We start from the raw sequence: 17,932 nt of genomic DNA, 5'->3' as shown, positions 1-17,932 counted from the left end.
TATTTTTCGCATAGGGCCCACAAAATCCACGGGACGCCCCCTTCCACAACATCCAATTTAGGAACGCCCCCTTCCACAACATCCAATTTAAGAAATCGCGAAATTGTAGAAACGTCTATGTCTATTTCTTAGGCATAATATATAATGGAATTAAAAGTTACATTGTTCAAATGAATACGAAATATACTCTGAATAGACTTAAATACTCTCGTATGTCTTGTGTTTTCAATAAGACGCGATTTATGAGTATTTTCTGTCATTTTTTATTTTTTATTATTTACTTTTTTTTATTTTGAATAATACCATAGAACTTGTAGTTTAGAAAACTTTTTGGAGATAGAAAAATTATGGAAAACAATATTTATTAGTTTTTCAACTTATTTGTAGTATGGAATAGTGGAAAATTCTTTTTTTTTTCTTGGAAAATTTTTACAAAAAATGTTAGAACTAAAACAATTTCAAAATTTTTACTTTTATGTAGAAACTTTTTTTTGGAAAACAAATCATTTGTTCATTTTTCAGCAACCACTCTCTCCTTTTCTCCAAACAGCCCCATATATGAAGGTGAGCATGTTCTTATCATTGACAAATCTAAAATCACACTCCACATTAAACAGAAGAAAACAAAAATCCAAAGATTGTTTAAACACTTTTCCTACACCCACATCCATTTCTACAATTGTTATATACAAAAAATAATAATAATAATAATAAAATTGAAATTAAAAAAAAAAAATTAAATCAAAAACAGTTACAAGAAGCATGGCAAAATCATCAAAAATACATCACTATATGGGACATGTATTACAAAAAGATTTATCCTTATAAGAGGATATGTACAGCTGTCCTGCTTGTATTGCTTTTCCTGCCGACCTGAAAAGTCAGAAACAAAGAAGATGGCTACAAGTCTCGAACCCTGAGACCTTACTTATGGATTCTCATCTCCTTACTGTCAAAGCAATCATGTGGGGACCACATCTCGTCTATTGTCACATGCATTAATTCTCATCTCCTAGGCAATCATTTGGGGTCCACCTCACGGCTATTGTCACACCTCAACATCCTTCATGTCAGTATCCAAAACATCCAACATTTCATATATTTCATCACCATGAGCGAGATTTCTATCCCTAGACATAAAATAATCCGTACGACCCCCATTATCAATCCAACTGTACGCGGGTTCCTTCACCATTGCCTTTTCAAACATCTCTCTCCTTAATCGATCCACACATTCCCAATTTCCTTCCTCTGCAAACATATTAGACAACAAAACATGATACCCCGAATTCTTATCTCCAACACCCATTTCAACCAACTTCTCACCAACAACTTTTCCCAATTCAAACTCCCCATGGATTCTACAACACCCCATGAGTGACCCCCATATTTTCAAATCATTCCCCTTCTCCCCTAAGCCTTTAACAAAATCATACGCTTCTAACACCCTTCCAACTCTCCCTAACATATCAACAACACAACAATAATGCTCGACTGAAGGAACAATTTCATACTCTTCTTCCATCGACTCAAACAACTGAAGACCTTCATCCACCAATCCAGAATAGCTGCACGCACATAGAACCGCAACTATAGTTACAGAATCCGGTTTTATCCCGTTTTCTTTCATTGAATTAAACACATGAAGAGATTTCTCACCCATCCCATGTTGTCCGTATCCCAGTATCATGTTTGTGTATGTAACTAAATTTTTCTCATGTGAAAGTAAAAATACGTTTTCTGCGTATGTAATTATACCCAATTTGGAATACGTATCCACCAAAGCAGAATGCACGAATACGTTATTGTCTAAAGAATGTCGAATTGAAAACGAATGGATTTCTTTAGCTAATCTTGGAATTCCCATTACACTACAGCTTGGAAGAATCGATGCTAAAGTAACAGAATTTGGTGACACGTTGTGATCAATCATCTGTTTGAAAACATCAAAAGCCTGTTCGATTAGTCCGTTTTGAGAGTTCCCGGATATCATTGTGTTCCATGTTGCTTGATCTCTATCACATGAAGAAGAAGAAGAAGAAGAAGAAGAAGAAGAAGTTCTCTCAAAGAGATTTTGAGCCACTTTTATTAAACCGGATTTTGCATACATGTCAATGAGATAACTTTCCATTCCCTCAAACTCAATATTATGTCTAACAAGATACCCATGCGTTTGTTTTCCAATTTCACGGTTTCTTAGATTCGATGCTGCGGATAAAACAGCGGATATGGTGACATCATCGATCACAAACCCTTGATTTTGCATCTCATACACAAGTTTTAACCCTTCATCATCCATTCCATTCTGGACAAAAGACGAAATCATGGTGTTCCAGGAAACGGTATCTTTTTCATTCATATATTTAAAGATCTTTGAGCTTTCTTCAATGGAATTACACCTGGAATACATGACTACAAGTGTGTTCATCACCATCACTGGTGAAATTGGCATAGTTTTTATGATATACGCGTGTATCTGATTAGCAAGATCAAGCTCCTGCAACTGTGACACTGCTGTTAAAACAGAGATCAAAGTGACATCATCAATGGCGACATCATCTGATGCATGTAGAACATGAATGAAAAGATTAAGTGCTTCATCAGGTAAACTTTGAAGGACATATCCGCTAATCATAGTGTTCCAAATCTCTATATTTCTCTCTAAACTATAATCAAATATCTTTCTTGCAGATTCAAGAGAACCAAGTTCAGCAAACATGGAGATAGCAGAGCTTGTAGCAAACACATCTGTGAAATACTCATCGCCTGATTTAGTAAGCAACCCATAAACAGCATCAGCAAGTTTGGAATCACCGATTCCTGCTACAGCTGGAAATACATTTACAAAGCTTACCACTGTAGGTTTAAGTCCAGACTTCAAGAGCTTTACGAAATGGGTAACAGCTTCCACAAAAAGTCCCATTTTCACATACCATGAAATCAGAATGTTCCATGAAATGACATTCCTTTTTGGAATTGATTCAAACACGCTTTTTACATCATCATACAAGCAACTGGCATACATGTTCAAAAGGGAATTACATACTATTTTGCTAGGATACAAATGGGACCGAATAATATGACAATGAACGGCTTTACCTATCCGAAGACTTTGAGTTTGGGCGCAGGCTTTGAGAATCGACGAGTATGTGTAGGAATCAGAAAGAAAAGAGTTGGATTTCATTTGGGAGTAGAGGAGTATAGCTTCATGAGGCATGCTATTACAGATAAAGCCAATGATGATTGCGTTCCAAACCACGGTTGTTGGACTGGGAATTTCGTCGAACAGTTGGCGGGCAAGATGGGGTTGGCCTTCCCGGCATAATTGGCTTAGGCGGTATCGAACTGTTTTAGGTCTGGGATGCTCGTCTTTTGTCCATCGGACGTGTGAAGGAGTGTTGAATGGTGCAGGTAGTTGTAATGAACAAGCATGGAGTGCTTGACGAATGGGTGTTGAAGAAGAAGAGTTCGTGGAGAAAGCAAGAGGGACAGGAGACGATGACATCGTGAGGCGAATATGGATCGAGTTATCTGCCAGACAATCAAAGAAGCACTTGCCTTTACCTACGTTCATCTAGTCAATGTAAAAAATGTTTATTTTGGCAGATAAAAATAAACCCTTTTAATCTTTTATAGGTGTTAAATGTGCGGGGAAAATAATAACATTTTTAAGAGTAACTCGTGTGAAAGGTCCCTAGGCTTTGTCAAAATTTGCATTTTTAGTCCAGCATTAGGTTGATAATTTAGTAAACTTTTGGTTTTGATTGTAAATTCCAAAATGGTCCGTGTGGCTGTCATATTTTTTGTGGTTTAGGTTCAAAAAAGTTTGGACTTGCACCAGTTGTTCGAATTTGGACATTTTTATGAGTTTTGTCCCTTCATTTAACATCTGTCGATGTCGAATTCATCCTGTTAAGTCGGTCACTTGCTTCCCATGTGATAACATTTTTGTCCTTTCACTAATTTGTTACTCAATATTTAATTTTATCTTATTTCTTAACCCTCAACGCACAAAACACACACACAAACATCATGTGTCGCAAAACTTCTTCACTAGTTTGATTCCACTTGAACAAGTGCAAAATGGAGAGACTTTTGACCACAAACTAAGAAAACGGCGATTAAACCTTATCGGTGGGTGAGACCATGAATCTAGTTGTGTTTTTTAAGTTTTGATGTATGGTTCTGTGTTTTTTTTAGATTTAATTTATGTTGAATTGTAAATCTATAACAACTTTTAAACATGAACAACGGAGATCGATTATATCTTGTTGGTAGGTGAGACCACGGAGATTGATTAAATCTTGTTGGTAGGTGAGACCACAATGGCATGGACGAAGCTTGCTTAGGGCAAGGGGGGCTGTGCCCCCCCCCCCCCCCCCTCCAAAATAAATGTCCAAGCTCCGTCACTGACAATGGAGAGATACCAAAAGAGATCGATTTAACTTTTAAGCCTTGACCACACAAAGAGATCTTCTCGGGCCTTCACCAAACGACATTGAAATGAAGATCTTCCCGGACCACTTTCTTTCATCCATAAATGCTCTGACTCTCTCGTGCTTTTCGTTCTTATCTCTACCAAGCAAGTTCCTTAACTAATAATTTGAATCAACCCTAACGTCTTTCACCATTTTCAGACTCCAAACTCAATGATGATCGAACTTGCCGCCCAATTTTCGATTAACACATACATACGTACGTTAGTATGTAGACATATTGCAATTATGTTAGAATGCAGACATAGTTATGATAGTGATGAGATTTCATTCGGCAAAACTAAATACGATTTCATCTCGTAGGTTTTTTTAAGGTGTCTAATTTGGCATATGACCCAAAGAAACACTAACATGATTGCTAACTTCCCCATTGTTTGACAATGTACTTTTTTAATTCCATTGAATCGAATACCACACCTAAGAAGATAACCATTAGTGCTTTTCTAATTTCACGGTTTCTTGAATTGGATGTCATGGATAACAAATCAAATATAGTGAAATCATGGATATAAACCCTTGGCTATTGCATATTACACACAAGCTCCAACTCTCCATCATCCATCATGTTCTTGACAAAAAGTGAAACCATGATGTTCCCATATATTTTTTCAGTAGTAATTAAAAAAAATTCAATCCATCTTGAATGGGATTATATTAGTGTATCATGATTTAATTTGTTGTATCTTATGTCCTTAGGTTGTATTTTCCTCATTCTTGAGGTACCTTTTGTGTACATTTCTTCTCTATATATGTATTCGTTACCCACCTTTTAGGGTATCTGTTAATTAAATTAAGACATGGTATCAGATCACAAACGTCTCTGACTTCTCTCATCCCCATCGATCCCTCTCTCTTTCCTCTGTCTAATCGCTTTCTCTCCTACCTTCTCCATCTAATTTTTTTTCTTCCGGCGATCCTATGTCTTCCTCAGCACTAGATGCTACTCTTCCCATGAACACCCTTCTCCAAATGATTACTATCAAGCTTACTTCCTCTAATTACCTCCTGTGGAAGAATCAAATACTTCCCATGTTCTCCTATCAAAACCTAATTTCCCAAATTGATGGTTCATCTACCCCTCCAAAACCTACAATCGTCCAAGGTGAAAAATCAATTGTCAATCCCCTCCTTTCTTCTTGGATGTCAGCTGATCAGAGGGTTGTGATTATCCTTCATGCTTCCTTGACTGAAGAAGTTGTTGTTGAGATCATTGGTTTACCCATTGCTCGCTCCATCTGGCTTGCCCTTGAGTCCACTTACAACAACTCGTCGGTAGAACGGATTCAAAATTTACGTGACCAACTTCACCAATCGGCCAAAGGTTCGGCTTCTGTATCTGATTTTGGCCGGAAATTCAAGGGCTTGTGTGATCAATTAGCTGCAGTTGGTGCTCCTGTTGATGCCTCTGATCAATTGCACTGGTTTTTATGTGGTTTGGGTCCTTCTTTTGAAACCTTTTCTACTTCTGTTCGTACATCTCGTCATGTTCCAGTTTTTCGGGACCTTTTTGCTCAAGCCGAGAGCCACAAGATGTTTTTGCGGTCTCTTCATGGACCCTCAACTCCACCTGTTGCCTTTGTTTCTGCTTCTGCCCCCAAACTAAACCTACGCGCGGCACTCCTAATTCATCTTGTGGTGGTCATACCAGTGGTGGTCGGGGCAGAGGTAGGCGCCCTCCACACTATCAATTGTGTCGTACAAATGGACATTTTGCCACCGCATGCCAAAATCTCTCACAGTTTGCTTCTAAGGTTGTCTCACTTGATGCTGATCTTTCCAAAGCTTTTCATTCTCAATGTCATGTTACTTCGTCTCACCTAGATTGGTATGTTGATTCTGGGGCCACTGATCACATGACAAACTCAACTAATGGTGTTGCTAATGCTACTCCGTATCCTGACCAGGCCAACGTTGTAACGCCCCGATTCCAGAGTATCAATTTATGGTTATAAATTCTCATGATTTCAAGGTCTACTCGACGAGGTGGTGGCCTGACTCGCCGAGTAGCAGCGGGTTGGTCCGCAAGTTTAAGTAACCTACTCGCCGAGTCCAAGAAGGGACTCGACGAGTAGGAGTTGGAGGATGAAACCCTAAATCTCGGGGTATTACACCCTATTTAAAGGATCATTGGCCTCCCCCAGCCTCCCCTTTACTGCTTCTTGTCCCTCTCAAACCCTAATACGTGTGTGTGCTCCATTGTGTGTTTCAAGCCTTGGGAAGAAGATTCTTGGAAAAGGGAGCTTGAAGATCAAGTAGCTAGCAGCAAGGAGCTTGTGTAGACCTGAAATCTACCTCAGATAGCACCATTTGAAGGTATCAAGTCGTTACCTTGACCTTCTTTCCTTCTAGATCTCCTTTGGGTTGAAGTTTAGGGCTTTTCATCATGTTATGAAGTTAATCTTGGGTATGAGATAGGATTTGAAGTTGCAACTTCAGATCTGAACTCTCCTTGGTCTTTAGATCCATAAAGCTTACAGTTTTAGCAAGTATGAACCCTCCTTTTTGAGTTAAACCCCATTTCAAGTTTAGATTCGTCATTATGAGTCATTAGAGCCTTGCATGCATGTAAAGTTTGCATATTTACGTGATAAACATGCCTTGGGAAGCTGGATCTATAATATGGAGCCTTGGCATGGCTTAAAAAGCGTCTGTATGAATGATGGATTGAAGGGGCTCGGCGATTCACAAGGTCGACTCGGCGAGCCGTATGAAGATGGTCATGAACTCTACGAGTTGATGAACAACTCGGCGAGTCCGATGAAGATTTCCTTGGGCTCGGCGAGTCAGCTAGGGTTTTCTCAGTCTTTAGACACGTATGAACTCGGCGAATTAGAGGAAAACTCGACGAGCCAACCAAGGATTTCACGACTTCTCGAGTTCAGGAAGGACTCGACGAGTCGGTGAACTGCACTCGAAGATTCGAGTCAACATGGACTGTTGACTTTGACTATGGACTTTGACTTTGACCAATAGTTGACCGGTTGACTTCTGAGGGTATTTTGGTAATTGGGAAATTTATGAAAAAGGGTCTTATGGTAACTATAGGTGGTGGAGTTCGTGTTGGTGATCTGGGAGTTGAGCTTTCTAGTTTCAGACGACAATTGCGAGGTGAGTTATCCTCACTATACTAAGGGGTCTAAGGCACCAAGGTCGGCCCATTGGATATGTTATCCTAGTAGTTTTACATGTTGAGTATGAGTTTATGTTGCATGCTAGTGGTTATGCCAGTTAGGTAGACCTGTAGGACTACCTGTGATGTTATATGATTATTGCATGCTCAGTAGTTATGTTATATGTTATGTGGGTTGGGTTGAGGTTGTACTGCTCCATGCGGTAGCCAACAACCCCTAGAGTATTCCAGATATGAGTTGAGGGCCTGGTAGGCATTCTAGACTCATACTGAGGACTTGGGAGTATTCCAGATATGAGCTGAGGGCCCGGTAGGCATTCCAGACTCATACTGAGGAGTTGGGAGTATTCTAGATATGAGCTGAGGGCCTGGTAGGCATTCCAGAATCATACTGAGGACTCGGGAGTATTCCAGATATGAGCTGAGGGCCCGGTAGGCATTCCAGAATCATACTGAGGACTCAGGAGCATTCCAGATACGAGCTGAGGGCCGGTAGGCATTCCAGACTCATACTAAGGGCTCGGTGGCAATCCAGATGTGAGCTGAGGGCTCGGGACGCATTCCATACTCACACTGTGGGCCCAGGGGTATTCCAATATGTAGAGTTGTGGACCCGTTACGTGTTGTTCTGTTTAGTTTGTTATAATATGTTATTGCTGATATGGTTATGTGGATTGTATGTGTATCGGTATTTTGGGGGAACTCACTAAGCTTTCGGGCTTACAGTTTCAGTTTATTGTTTCAGGTACATCAGGGGACCGCGGTAAGGTGAAGGCGTGATCGTACAGCTCCTCATGTTTTGTCTATGTTTCTAGGAAAACTCTGATATTATACATTTTGAAAACAAAGTTGTAATCATTTTAATGGTTTGAAATGTTTTTAAAGGTTTAAATTGGCTTGAATTTTTGGGTGTTACAAACGTCACCTTTGGAAATGGTAATAAACTACCCATTTCACATATTGGTTATTCTATGGTCTCACCAAATATCAAATTGAATGATGTGTTGGTGGTTCCTAATATGGAGAAAAATCTTCTCTCTGTTAGTAAGCTAACCTCTAACAATCATTTTTAGGGATGTCAAAAAGTCCCGTGGGGGCCCCGTCCCGTTTGGGGTAAATTTTGAAAGAATATTGGGGGTGGGGACGGGGGTGGGGGCAAGGTTAACCCTCGTTTTAATTTCGGGGGAGGGGGCGGGGGTAGGCAATCCCGTCCCGAAACCCCCATGGGGACCCCGTTAATAAGTTACACATATATTTACATATATTAATTATATAAATATAATAAACAATAACAAGATTTTGAGCTTCCAAAATTCATCAAAAACATGTTTTTAAGTTGTTAGTATAATGTTTTTAAGATGTCATAACTTTTTTATTTTTAACATATAAAATTTTGCTATAAATAATTATTTGTTACTTAAAAAATAGTGTATTTTAGCCTAGATAACAACTTCTTTTAGCAAAAAAAAGGGCAACCCAAAATCAACCGGGGGCGGGGGAACGGGGGCGGGGGTGGTAGTAATAAAGGGGATTCGGGGGCGGGGGCGGGGGTAGGAAGGTTGAACATTTCGGGGGCGGCGGCGGGGATGGGGGAACGGGAAAATTTCGGGGGTGGGGGCGGGGGATGCACTTCCCATCCCGTTTTCCCCCATTGACATCCCTAATCATTTGGATGTTTTGTTTTCCTATCCTTACTTTTATATTCAGGGTTGCATGTCGAAAAAGATTCTAGCTCAAGGAAGATGTGAGAATGGCTTGTATGTTTTGAGCTCAAGCCCCCATTCTCTCGTTGCTGCCTCACCGTTGAAGGCCTTTTTTGAGCTTTGGCATTTACGATTAGGACATGTGTCCTTTGACACTATTTTACTTTTTAATAAAATGGGGAGTTTATGTGTTACCTCCATCTTACCTAAACCAGTTTTATGTTCGGCTTGTCAAATGTCTAAAGGACGTCGATTATCTTTTGATATTAATGTAAAAAGGGCATTACACCCATTGGATTTAGTGCACTGTGATTTGTGGGGCCCATCGCCGGTTTCATCGGTTGATGGTTACCGCTATTATGCTCTTTTTGTGGATGATTTTTCCTGGTTCAGTTGGCTTTACCCGTTACGCTCAAAATCTAAATTTCATATTGCCTTGCCCATATATATGAACCTTGTTCAAAAATCAGTTCTCTACCAAGATCAAAGTGTTTCAAAGTGATGGAGGTACAGAGTTTTTGAATCATACTATTCGACGCCTGTTTGAAGAAAATGGAACGCTTCATCGTTTATCTTGACCATATACCCCAAAACAAAATGGTCGGGTTGAACGGAAACACCATCATGTGGTTGAAACCGGATTGGCAATGCTCTTTAACGGTCGTGTTCCACCAACTTATTGGGTAGATGCTTTTTCTTTGGCAGCCTATAAAATCAATCGTCTCCCATCACCAGTTCTGGATGGAAAATCACCATTTGAGGTCTTATTTTCATGCAAGCCTTCGTATAGCAACTTTCGTGCTTTCGCATGTCGAGTGTACCCTTATTTACATGACTATGCGGCTAACAAACTAAGCCTGAGGAGCCTTCCATGTATTTTTTTGGGCTACTCACCTCAATATAAGGGATATAAATGCTTGGATCCTACCACCTCTCGAATTTTCATCACCCAGCATGCCCGTTTTGATGAAAGTTGTTCCCGTTTTCTAGGAACCCATTAATTGAGGATGCCTCCTTACTCCCATTGCATTCATTTTTGGATGAAGGTATCAAGACCTCCACACAACCTCTACCCACACCATCTTCACCGGCTCCTGTCACTAGCCCTTATGGGTTCTGTTTGGATGAGACAACTAGTACTAGGCCATCCACTGTGGATCCGCCTCACTCGCCGACTCTCCTACTAGGTTGTCATTCATGTCGTCAGATGGGTCGACTGTCCCGATCGTTGGTTCTCACCCTTACACTGCTCCTCATCTTGAGCCCACCTCCATTGTTGAGCCAGATGACCCTCCTGAACCGATTGTCGATCCACCTTCTCCCGTGACAACCTCTCACCCTATGGTGACTCGGTCTAAGTCAGACATCTTCAAACCGAAACATAGGGAGGATATTACTCATACCTCGCGTCATGCTCTCTTTGCTGCTCTGTTCGGTTCTCGTGATCCTAAGGGTTTTTAATCAGCCATCAAAAGCGCACATTGTTTAGATGCTATGCAACAAGAGCTTAGTGCACTTTCTAATAATCATACGTGGTCACTTGTGCCTCGCCCGAAATATCATAATGTCGTTGGTTCTAAATGGCTTTTTTGCACTAAATATCGTTCTGATGGGTCCATTGAGCGCTACAAAGCTCGTCTTGTAGCTCAAGGGTTCAGTCAAATACCGGGGCTTGACTACTCTCAAACGTTTAGTCCGGTTGTTAAAGCCTCTACCATTCACGTTGTTCTATCTTTGGCAGTCATTAATAATTTGAGACTTCATCAACTTGATGTAAACAACGCTTTTCTCCACGGGCACTTGACTGAACGGGTTTTCATGGAGCAACCTCCAGGGTTTACTGACTCTCGATTTCCTGATCATGTTTGTCTCCTCAACAAAGCTATTTATGGCCTCAAACAGGCTCCACGTGCATGGTTTCAACGCCTCAACAATTTCTTACTTCAGAATGGCTTCACGTGCAGTCGGTCTGATCCATCCTTGTTTGTATTCTCGCATGATTCATGTCTTATGTACCTATTAGTGTATGTTGATGATCTCATCTTAACCGGTAACCAAGAGCATGTTCTTGCATCCTCCACTTCTTGATTGCATAGCGAATTTTCCATCAAAGACCTTGGTGATCTAAACTACTTTCTTGGACTTGAAGTTACTAGGACCAATGATGGGTTGTTCCTAACTCAATTAAAGTATGCTCATGACATCCTTCAACGAGCTAATCTTCTTGACGCTAAGCCTGTCCACACTCCTTTAGCATCTAATGAGGTGCTTAGCACTCATGGTGATCCATTTGAAGACCCGACTCTCTATCGGTCTCTTGTAGGAGCTCTTCAATACTTGACTATTACTCGGCCTGATATCTCCTATGTTGTGATCCAAGTGAGCTAGTTTCTACAGTGCCCCACTACTACTCACTACCAGCATGTCAAACACATTTTTTGGTACATTAAAGGTGATGGGTTTTGGTCATAAGACATCCTATGTGCTCATACAAACCCTAATGCTTGGATCTAGGTTTCTCTATTGTACATGCAAGTTATCCAAGACTATAAACCCTAATTCTAGCATATGGAAATCGATATTAACATATAATTAGGTTTAAGATGTTACCTTGATTGTTATGTAGTAATAACAATCCCAATTCCTCCTTGAATTGACTTTGGAAGGCTTAGAGTCACAAGTGTCACTCCTCTAATGGCTCACAAACACCATAAGCAAGAGGATGAAGAGGAGAGAGGTTAGAGGCTACCAAAACTCATGTGAAACCCTAGCAAGAAGCTTAGCCACGTTTTTGGTCCTATAAGGGATCTATAAATAATGAGGCAATTAGGGTTATCTAACATGGAAACCCTAATTTGGATGCTTAAGCCCTAAGCAACCCATGGAGCCATTTCCATAAGGCCTTGGACGATTTCATATGGGCTTCCCCCATAGAATTCGTCCACCTTATGATATAAGGCAATCCATGACCCAAATTGTAATTATCTTATAATTACAATTTCAGTCCCTTAAGTTTAATTAATATCTTTTAGTCACAAAACTAATTACCAATTAATTATTGACTAATATTAATTAAACAATAAGATTTCTCCTTTAATATATTATTCCCATAATATATTAATAAATCATATTTAATCCTTTCTCTCCATAATTCATCATATCAAGTTGCTTTGGTGAAGGCAACCCAAAAGGACCATGCACCATCGGGTCAAGTACATACCAAAATAGTTATGGACTTAGACATTAATCCAACAGTCTCCCACTTGGATAAGTCTAACAACTATTATGCGTATGACTTCAGATCCTGATCTGCAATCGTAGCTTTCCAAAGCCGCTGTCAACTCTGATCATATCAGATACGCGTGTCCTTAGATAAGGGATCATATATTCCTCCATTCTAGATATCATATGAGACATGATTTCAAATCATTCTCTTTGTACTATATCTCGATTCCCGATTTATGACGACTGACTAATTGAACAAATCAAATTAGCCCTAGCCCGGCCGAGCATTTACGTTTGTCATCACAAAATCATCGAGGGGCCCAAAGATATCGCTTTTATCCTACTTTGGATAGAAGGAACGGATAAACTTTGATACAATGCTTGCTTGCACTTACTCACCGAATCACACACAACAATATGTTTTATAACACCAAGTTACTAGTGCGTTTACATATTATCAATGTGCAACCGATTTGCAAGATACAACTCACACATCTCGGTTTCAAGAATATAAGATGTTATCGTCTCACCAATCACTCGTGATACAATTCATGGAGTGATCCAAGTGAGCGTGGGTTTAATCCAATGCTCAAATCATATTCATAAGCACTCATGAACGTTGCAGCAAACATTTGCTTATGTCTAATACTCTTTTAGACAATCCACACACCAATTCACGATAGTCTTCATTCATATCTACTTCCAACATATGAACGACTGTGGCCCGTTCGAATAATTCGATTATTCTTAATAAATTCAATTATTCTGGAAGTCAAAACATGCAAATATGAAACACAAGAATAATACTAATCCCATATGGCCTCAAACCTTTGAGTATAAATAAAACTCCTTTTATTTATCACCATATCGATTACTCATTATTTGTCATTTCGGGTAATCAAATTCTTACTTGAATTACTACACTTGTCCCATGCTCTTAGCACGCACACAATGTTTACCTATGGTTCTTACTTTTGTGAAATAGATGAAATTGAACACGTTTCCAATCATTCTCATTTCATAACTCCAAATCCTTTTTCATAAGTGTGAGAATATCAAATTCTTGTTACTTATAAAATATGCTAGATTCTAACATTCTATGCAATGATCCTTTCATAATGTCATTGCACCTAAGTCACAAAGACTATTGCCAATGATATTACAAAGTCATCTATCGGACATTGTTACAAGACAATTCCTTAGATATGATGTCTCTCACTCAAAGTACATTCCTTTGAACATCCTTTTGCATAAAAGTTTCTAATCTAGACATAGATTTGTCAATATTCAATTCCCAATATGGACACGCTTCCATATTTTCCATATGACAACTCATTCTTAATAGAATCTTATCTATTCGTAATGATGTCGATATGGTCCATCCAATATGAAACATTTCCACAATTTCCATATGACAACTCATTCTTAATAGAATCTTTTCTATTCATAATAATGTCGATACGGTCCATCCAATACCATGCTTCCAACTACTCACAAGCGACCAATTCTCGTCAAACTTTGGATTGTCCTTTGATAGTTGTTTAATTATTTTAGTCAAAACCAATTCTAGTCCCTTTTCCCTCTAAATGCGCTCGACATTTGGAAAATTTTAGAATTGTCAAACATTAAAGCATTTGCAATCGATCCTATACCCGAAGCGTATGGGACACGACGCATAATGTTTTATTTGCTATGTTCTCAAAATTCGAATTGTGAAGAGGAATGTCGTAATCATAATCGAAATTTTAAGAACACACTATGTACCTTTGACTAAATTTTATTAACATTCCACAACCTAAGCCTTTAGATTTGAAATGAAGCATAATATTCTCTCCCTTAATTATAGCAAAACAACTTTACAACCCTTACGACTTTGCAAGGTATAACTCTTGTTTTCTATAATTAATATCGCCAACTTGCAATACGTTCCATAACAATCATAACTTTTATGCTCCCACTATCATGATGATTACTATAAAACATAACACTTATGCTCCCACTAGCTTTGACATGTATTCAGAAACAACTTAACTTTCAGAAAAACAATGCTTATTGAATTTCTTAAGTTCATGTTTCTAATACTTAGTGCTTTGATAATCGTTTATCAAGGTTTCTTGGACTTATACACCTTTGCCTTCGATAGTTCATATGTGTGTCTAAACACTTAAGACTAATTGCCAAACCTCACAATTCAAATTATAGAAAGGGATACCGTAACCATAATCGAATTCGAGAATGCAATTTTACAATCACTATCTTCTTAAAATCTTTCTTAGTGAAAGCATTTCCTCACAATCATTTTCATGAAGGAGGAAATCTTACGACACTTAGATTTAAACGGTGTATGTGTTCCTATCCATGTGAATTTGTTAAAACCAAAGTTTATGACAAATTCAAACTCATATGGACCGAACTTTCTTAGTCTTGATTTCTTGCCTTATGGTAGCACAACTGCCCACCATGTCTTCCAAGTAGTTAAGCAGCTCACCCTTTCCTATCAATGTACCTTTCATTGATTAAGGTGCTTTGCCTTTTATACGTTCAAAATGAGAACTCATAGGACTCACATGCATAATTAAATCGATTGGATTAGCATAGAAACAAAATAATGTCAACACGATAGGTTGTAAACCTCAACTTGTGTGCTAGTGATGATCGATAAGGTCTATTTGATTTGTTCTTGAAACCTTTCAAGACCAATAAGACTCCCACTGACTCCTTGACATATAAGATTCTCTTGTCAACAACCATTTCTTGACAAACAAATATTCAAGAGTTAGTGTAGCTTTTATCAAAACACTTCATAAATTGGTTCTAGTTGGTCTTTGTCTTATCCAAGACATCACAACTTTCCACATTTGATGAATGTTATAAACCTTTAATACTTTTCACTCATTGTCACAATCTTAACTTTAAGACTTGTCATTGGAACGAAGTATGATTGACTTCTTGATTTAACCATTTCTTCAGTCCTTGATTCCTCTTCTTAAACATACAATTGTACTAAGACTCACTTAGAGGATCAATTGAGATATGGTTCTTAATCATTAAGACTTATCATAAAGCATAAAAGCTACTCTCCCTTCTTCTTAGAATGGAGAAACTTTTATCTTTCTGCCTACTTGATTCTTCTTATTCGTTTTGCTATTGATTTAAACTTCTTCAATCAATTCATAATTACACTTAATCTTGTAAGTATAATCATATTTACTAAACCTTTAGTGAATCATGACGAATATCATTGTTACTCTTATGGTGGACTTGATCAACACGCAACTTTGTGTGCTCGATCTCCTAGTCCTTCACTTGACACTTTGTCAATGAATTAGTCTAATTTCCAAAATACGAAATTTCTCATTCATCGTGCAACCAAGTTGCATGATTCCAAATTTCTGTCCAATTGAAACTTGGGCGATGAGAAACTCTCCCTATTTGGTAAATTCTCGACTTTTCCATAAATAAGAATCATATCCATTTGTTGTAGAAATATGCAAACACCAATTTTCATAACGATTTCATTGCAAGGAAATAAACAAATAAATAAATAAGTCAAACGAAAATTTACTTTATTTATAAAAGCAACGGAAAACATTTGTCCTTACAATGCAAAATCCATTGAAAACTATGTATTTCAAAAGAAAAAATTTCTAACAACTCTATCATAACTATCTAAGCTCAAAATCTAATCTTCAAGTCCATGTGATCAAGATCCATTCCTTGTGATTAGATTCATCTTGCTCTTTCACCAAGCTTCCTTTCTTTTCACCGATCCTGTAAAACATTCAAATGCAATCTTATCACATTAAGTATTAAGAATCTAGAATAGAAGCTTAAAAGAGTTAATTAATGGATTTTACCTATATTAGATCCATACGTTTCGACTCTCCCATCTCTTAGATCTCTTAGGTAAATAGGGCAGCTTCGTCTCCAATGCCCTTTCTCTTGGCAATAAAAGCAGATTGACTCTCTTGGAACAGGACATGGAACTACTTCAGACATTGCCTTTCTCTTATGATCAAACTTTTAGATCATAGCATGTCTTTCGTTGCCATTGTCTATATCCATAGAGGTCTTGAAGACAGATTCACCAATCAAATTTGCTTTTCTAGTGCGCCAAACCATTGCTGATTCAACAACAATAAGCATATAGGTGAGATCTATAAGGGTCACGTTGCGGTTCATCATATAGTACTCTCTTACGAACTCACTATATGAGTTAGGAAGTGACTGAAGAACCCAATCAACAGCCATTTCCTCACAGACAACGGATCCTAACATTCTTAACCTATCAATGTGTGACTTCATCCCTAGGACGTGTGCACACACCGACTTTCCTTCTTTATGTTTACTTGCCAAAAGGGCTTGAGTGATCTTGAACTTTTCAAGCCTTTGGACTTGTGGGTTAGGGAGAATAATTGGAGGAGGAGGAGGAAGTGAAGCATGATTTCTTGTTCCTCGATCGAATCGTGGAATATCATCTTCATGTGGAATGCTTGTTCCACAGAATTTGGGAAAACCATAGTTGTCGAACTTTGACATCTACAATACGGGAGAAAACGAATTCAAGTTAGTTGATTGAATGAGTCCTTAGCAAATCACCCAAATGAGATACTAAGGCTAGGACCCAACACAATATTCTACAACTCGGGAGAGGGATGCCGTAACCCTAATTGCAGAATATTTGAAGGTAAGTGAATGACGATTCACTAATTTCCACCACGAAAAACGAAAAAGAATTTAAGTTTTAAATCTATGAAAACTCCTAGATCCTTTGAGATTCATTGAACTTTCAATGGCATGTTTAAATCTCGATATGCCCTTCTTGTTTGTGACTGGGATGCCGAGGATCACAAAGCGGGTGTGAATAACCATGCAAACTACATGGTGCCCTCACATGTTACAGTCACCTATTCGATGCGCCGGTAAACCACACACGCTCCACCGAACTATGACAAACATTGAGTCACCCTTTGCTACCTTTGCTTAGAACCATTTAGTGTGCCGGTAAACCACACACGCTCCACTAACGTCTTCGCAAGGGCACAAAGTGTAATTTCATGGAATTGCATCAATTCACTTTTGCCTAAGTAACTAAGATTGGGAATTTTTAAAACATTTAGTTACTTTTGTACTTTATTATACTTATAATGAAAGGTTTCGTCCTATCCTACCCGTTCGGCTAACGACCCTCCACTAGTCAAGAGTGCGGTGGGTAAGAGTGGATACCCATTCAATCGCCATTTTATAGGCAATTTCCTTAAACACCCCTTATAGAACAGCTTCGTGAATGAGGCCTACTAACGGTAAGACTGACTTTTACTCATACATATATATAATGTTAGACTTTTAATGTTATGTATAGTATAGGGTGTATTTTA

General features: G+C 38.7%; 1 protein-coding gene across 1 annotated transcript; it reads right to left on the bottom strand.

The window, feature by feature from the left end:
• Positions 1-638: 638 nt before the first annotated feature.
• Positions 639-3,697, bottom strand: LOC111911649 (pentatricopeptide repeat-containing protein At3g22150, chloroplastic). The gene has a single exon (XM_023907400.3). It carries the CDS (start codon positions 3,572-3,574, stop codon positions 1,049-1,051), a length of 2,526 nt encoding a protein of 841 aa, XP_023763168.1. The 5' UTR covers positions 3,575-3,697; the 3' UTR covers positions 639-1,048.
• Positions 3,698-17,932: the final 14,235 nt, after the last annotated feature.

The sequence above is a fragment of the Lactuca sativa genome, chromosome 3, assembly GCF_002870075.4.
Source record: "Lactuca sativa cultivar Salinas chromosome 3, Lsat_Salinas_v11, whole genome shotgun sequence".
In the NCBI taxonomy this organism is placed as follows: domain Eukaryota; kingdom Viridiplantae; phylum Streptophyta; class Magnoliopsida; order Asterales; family Asteraceae; genus Lactuca; species Lactuca sativa.
This window is presented reverse-complemented; position numbering and strand designations above follow the sequence as displayed.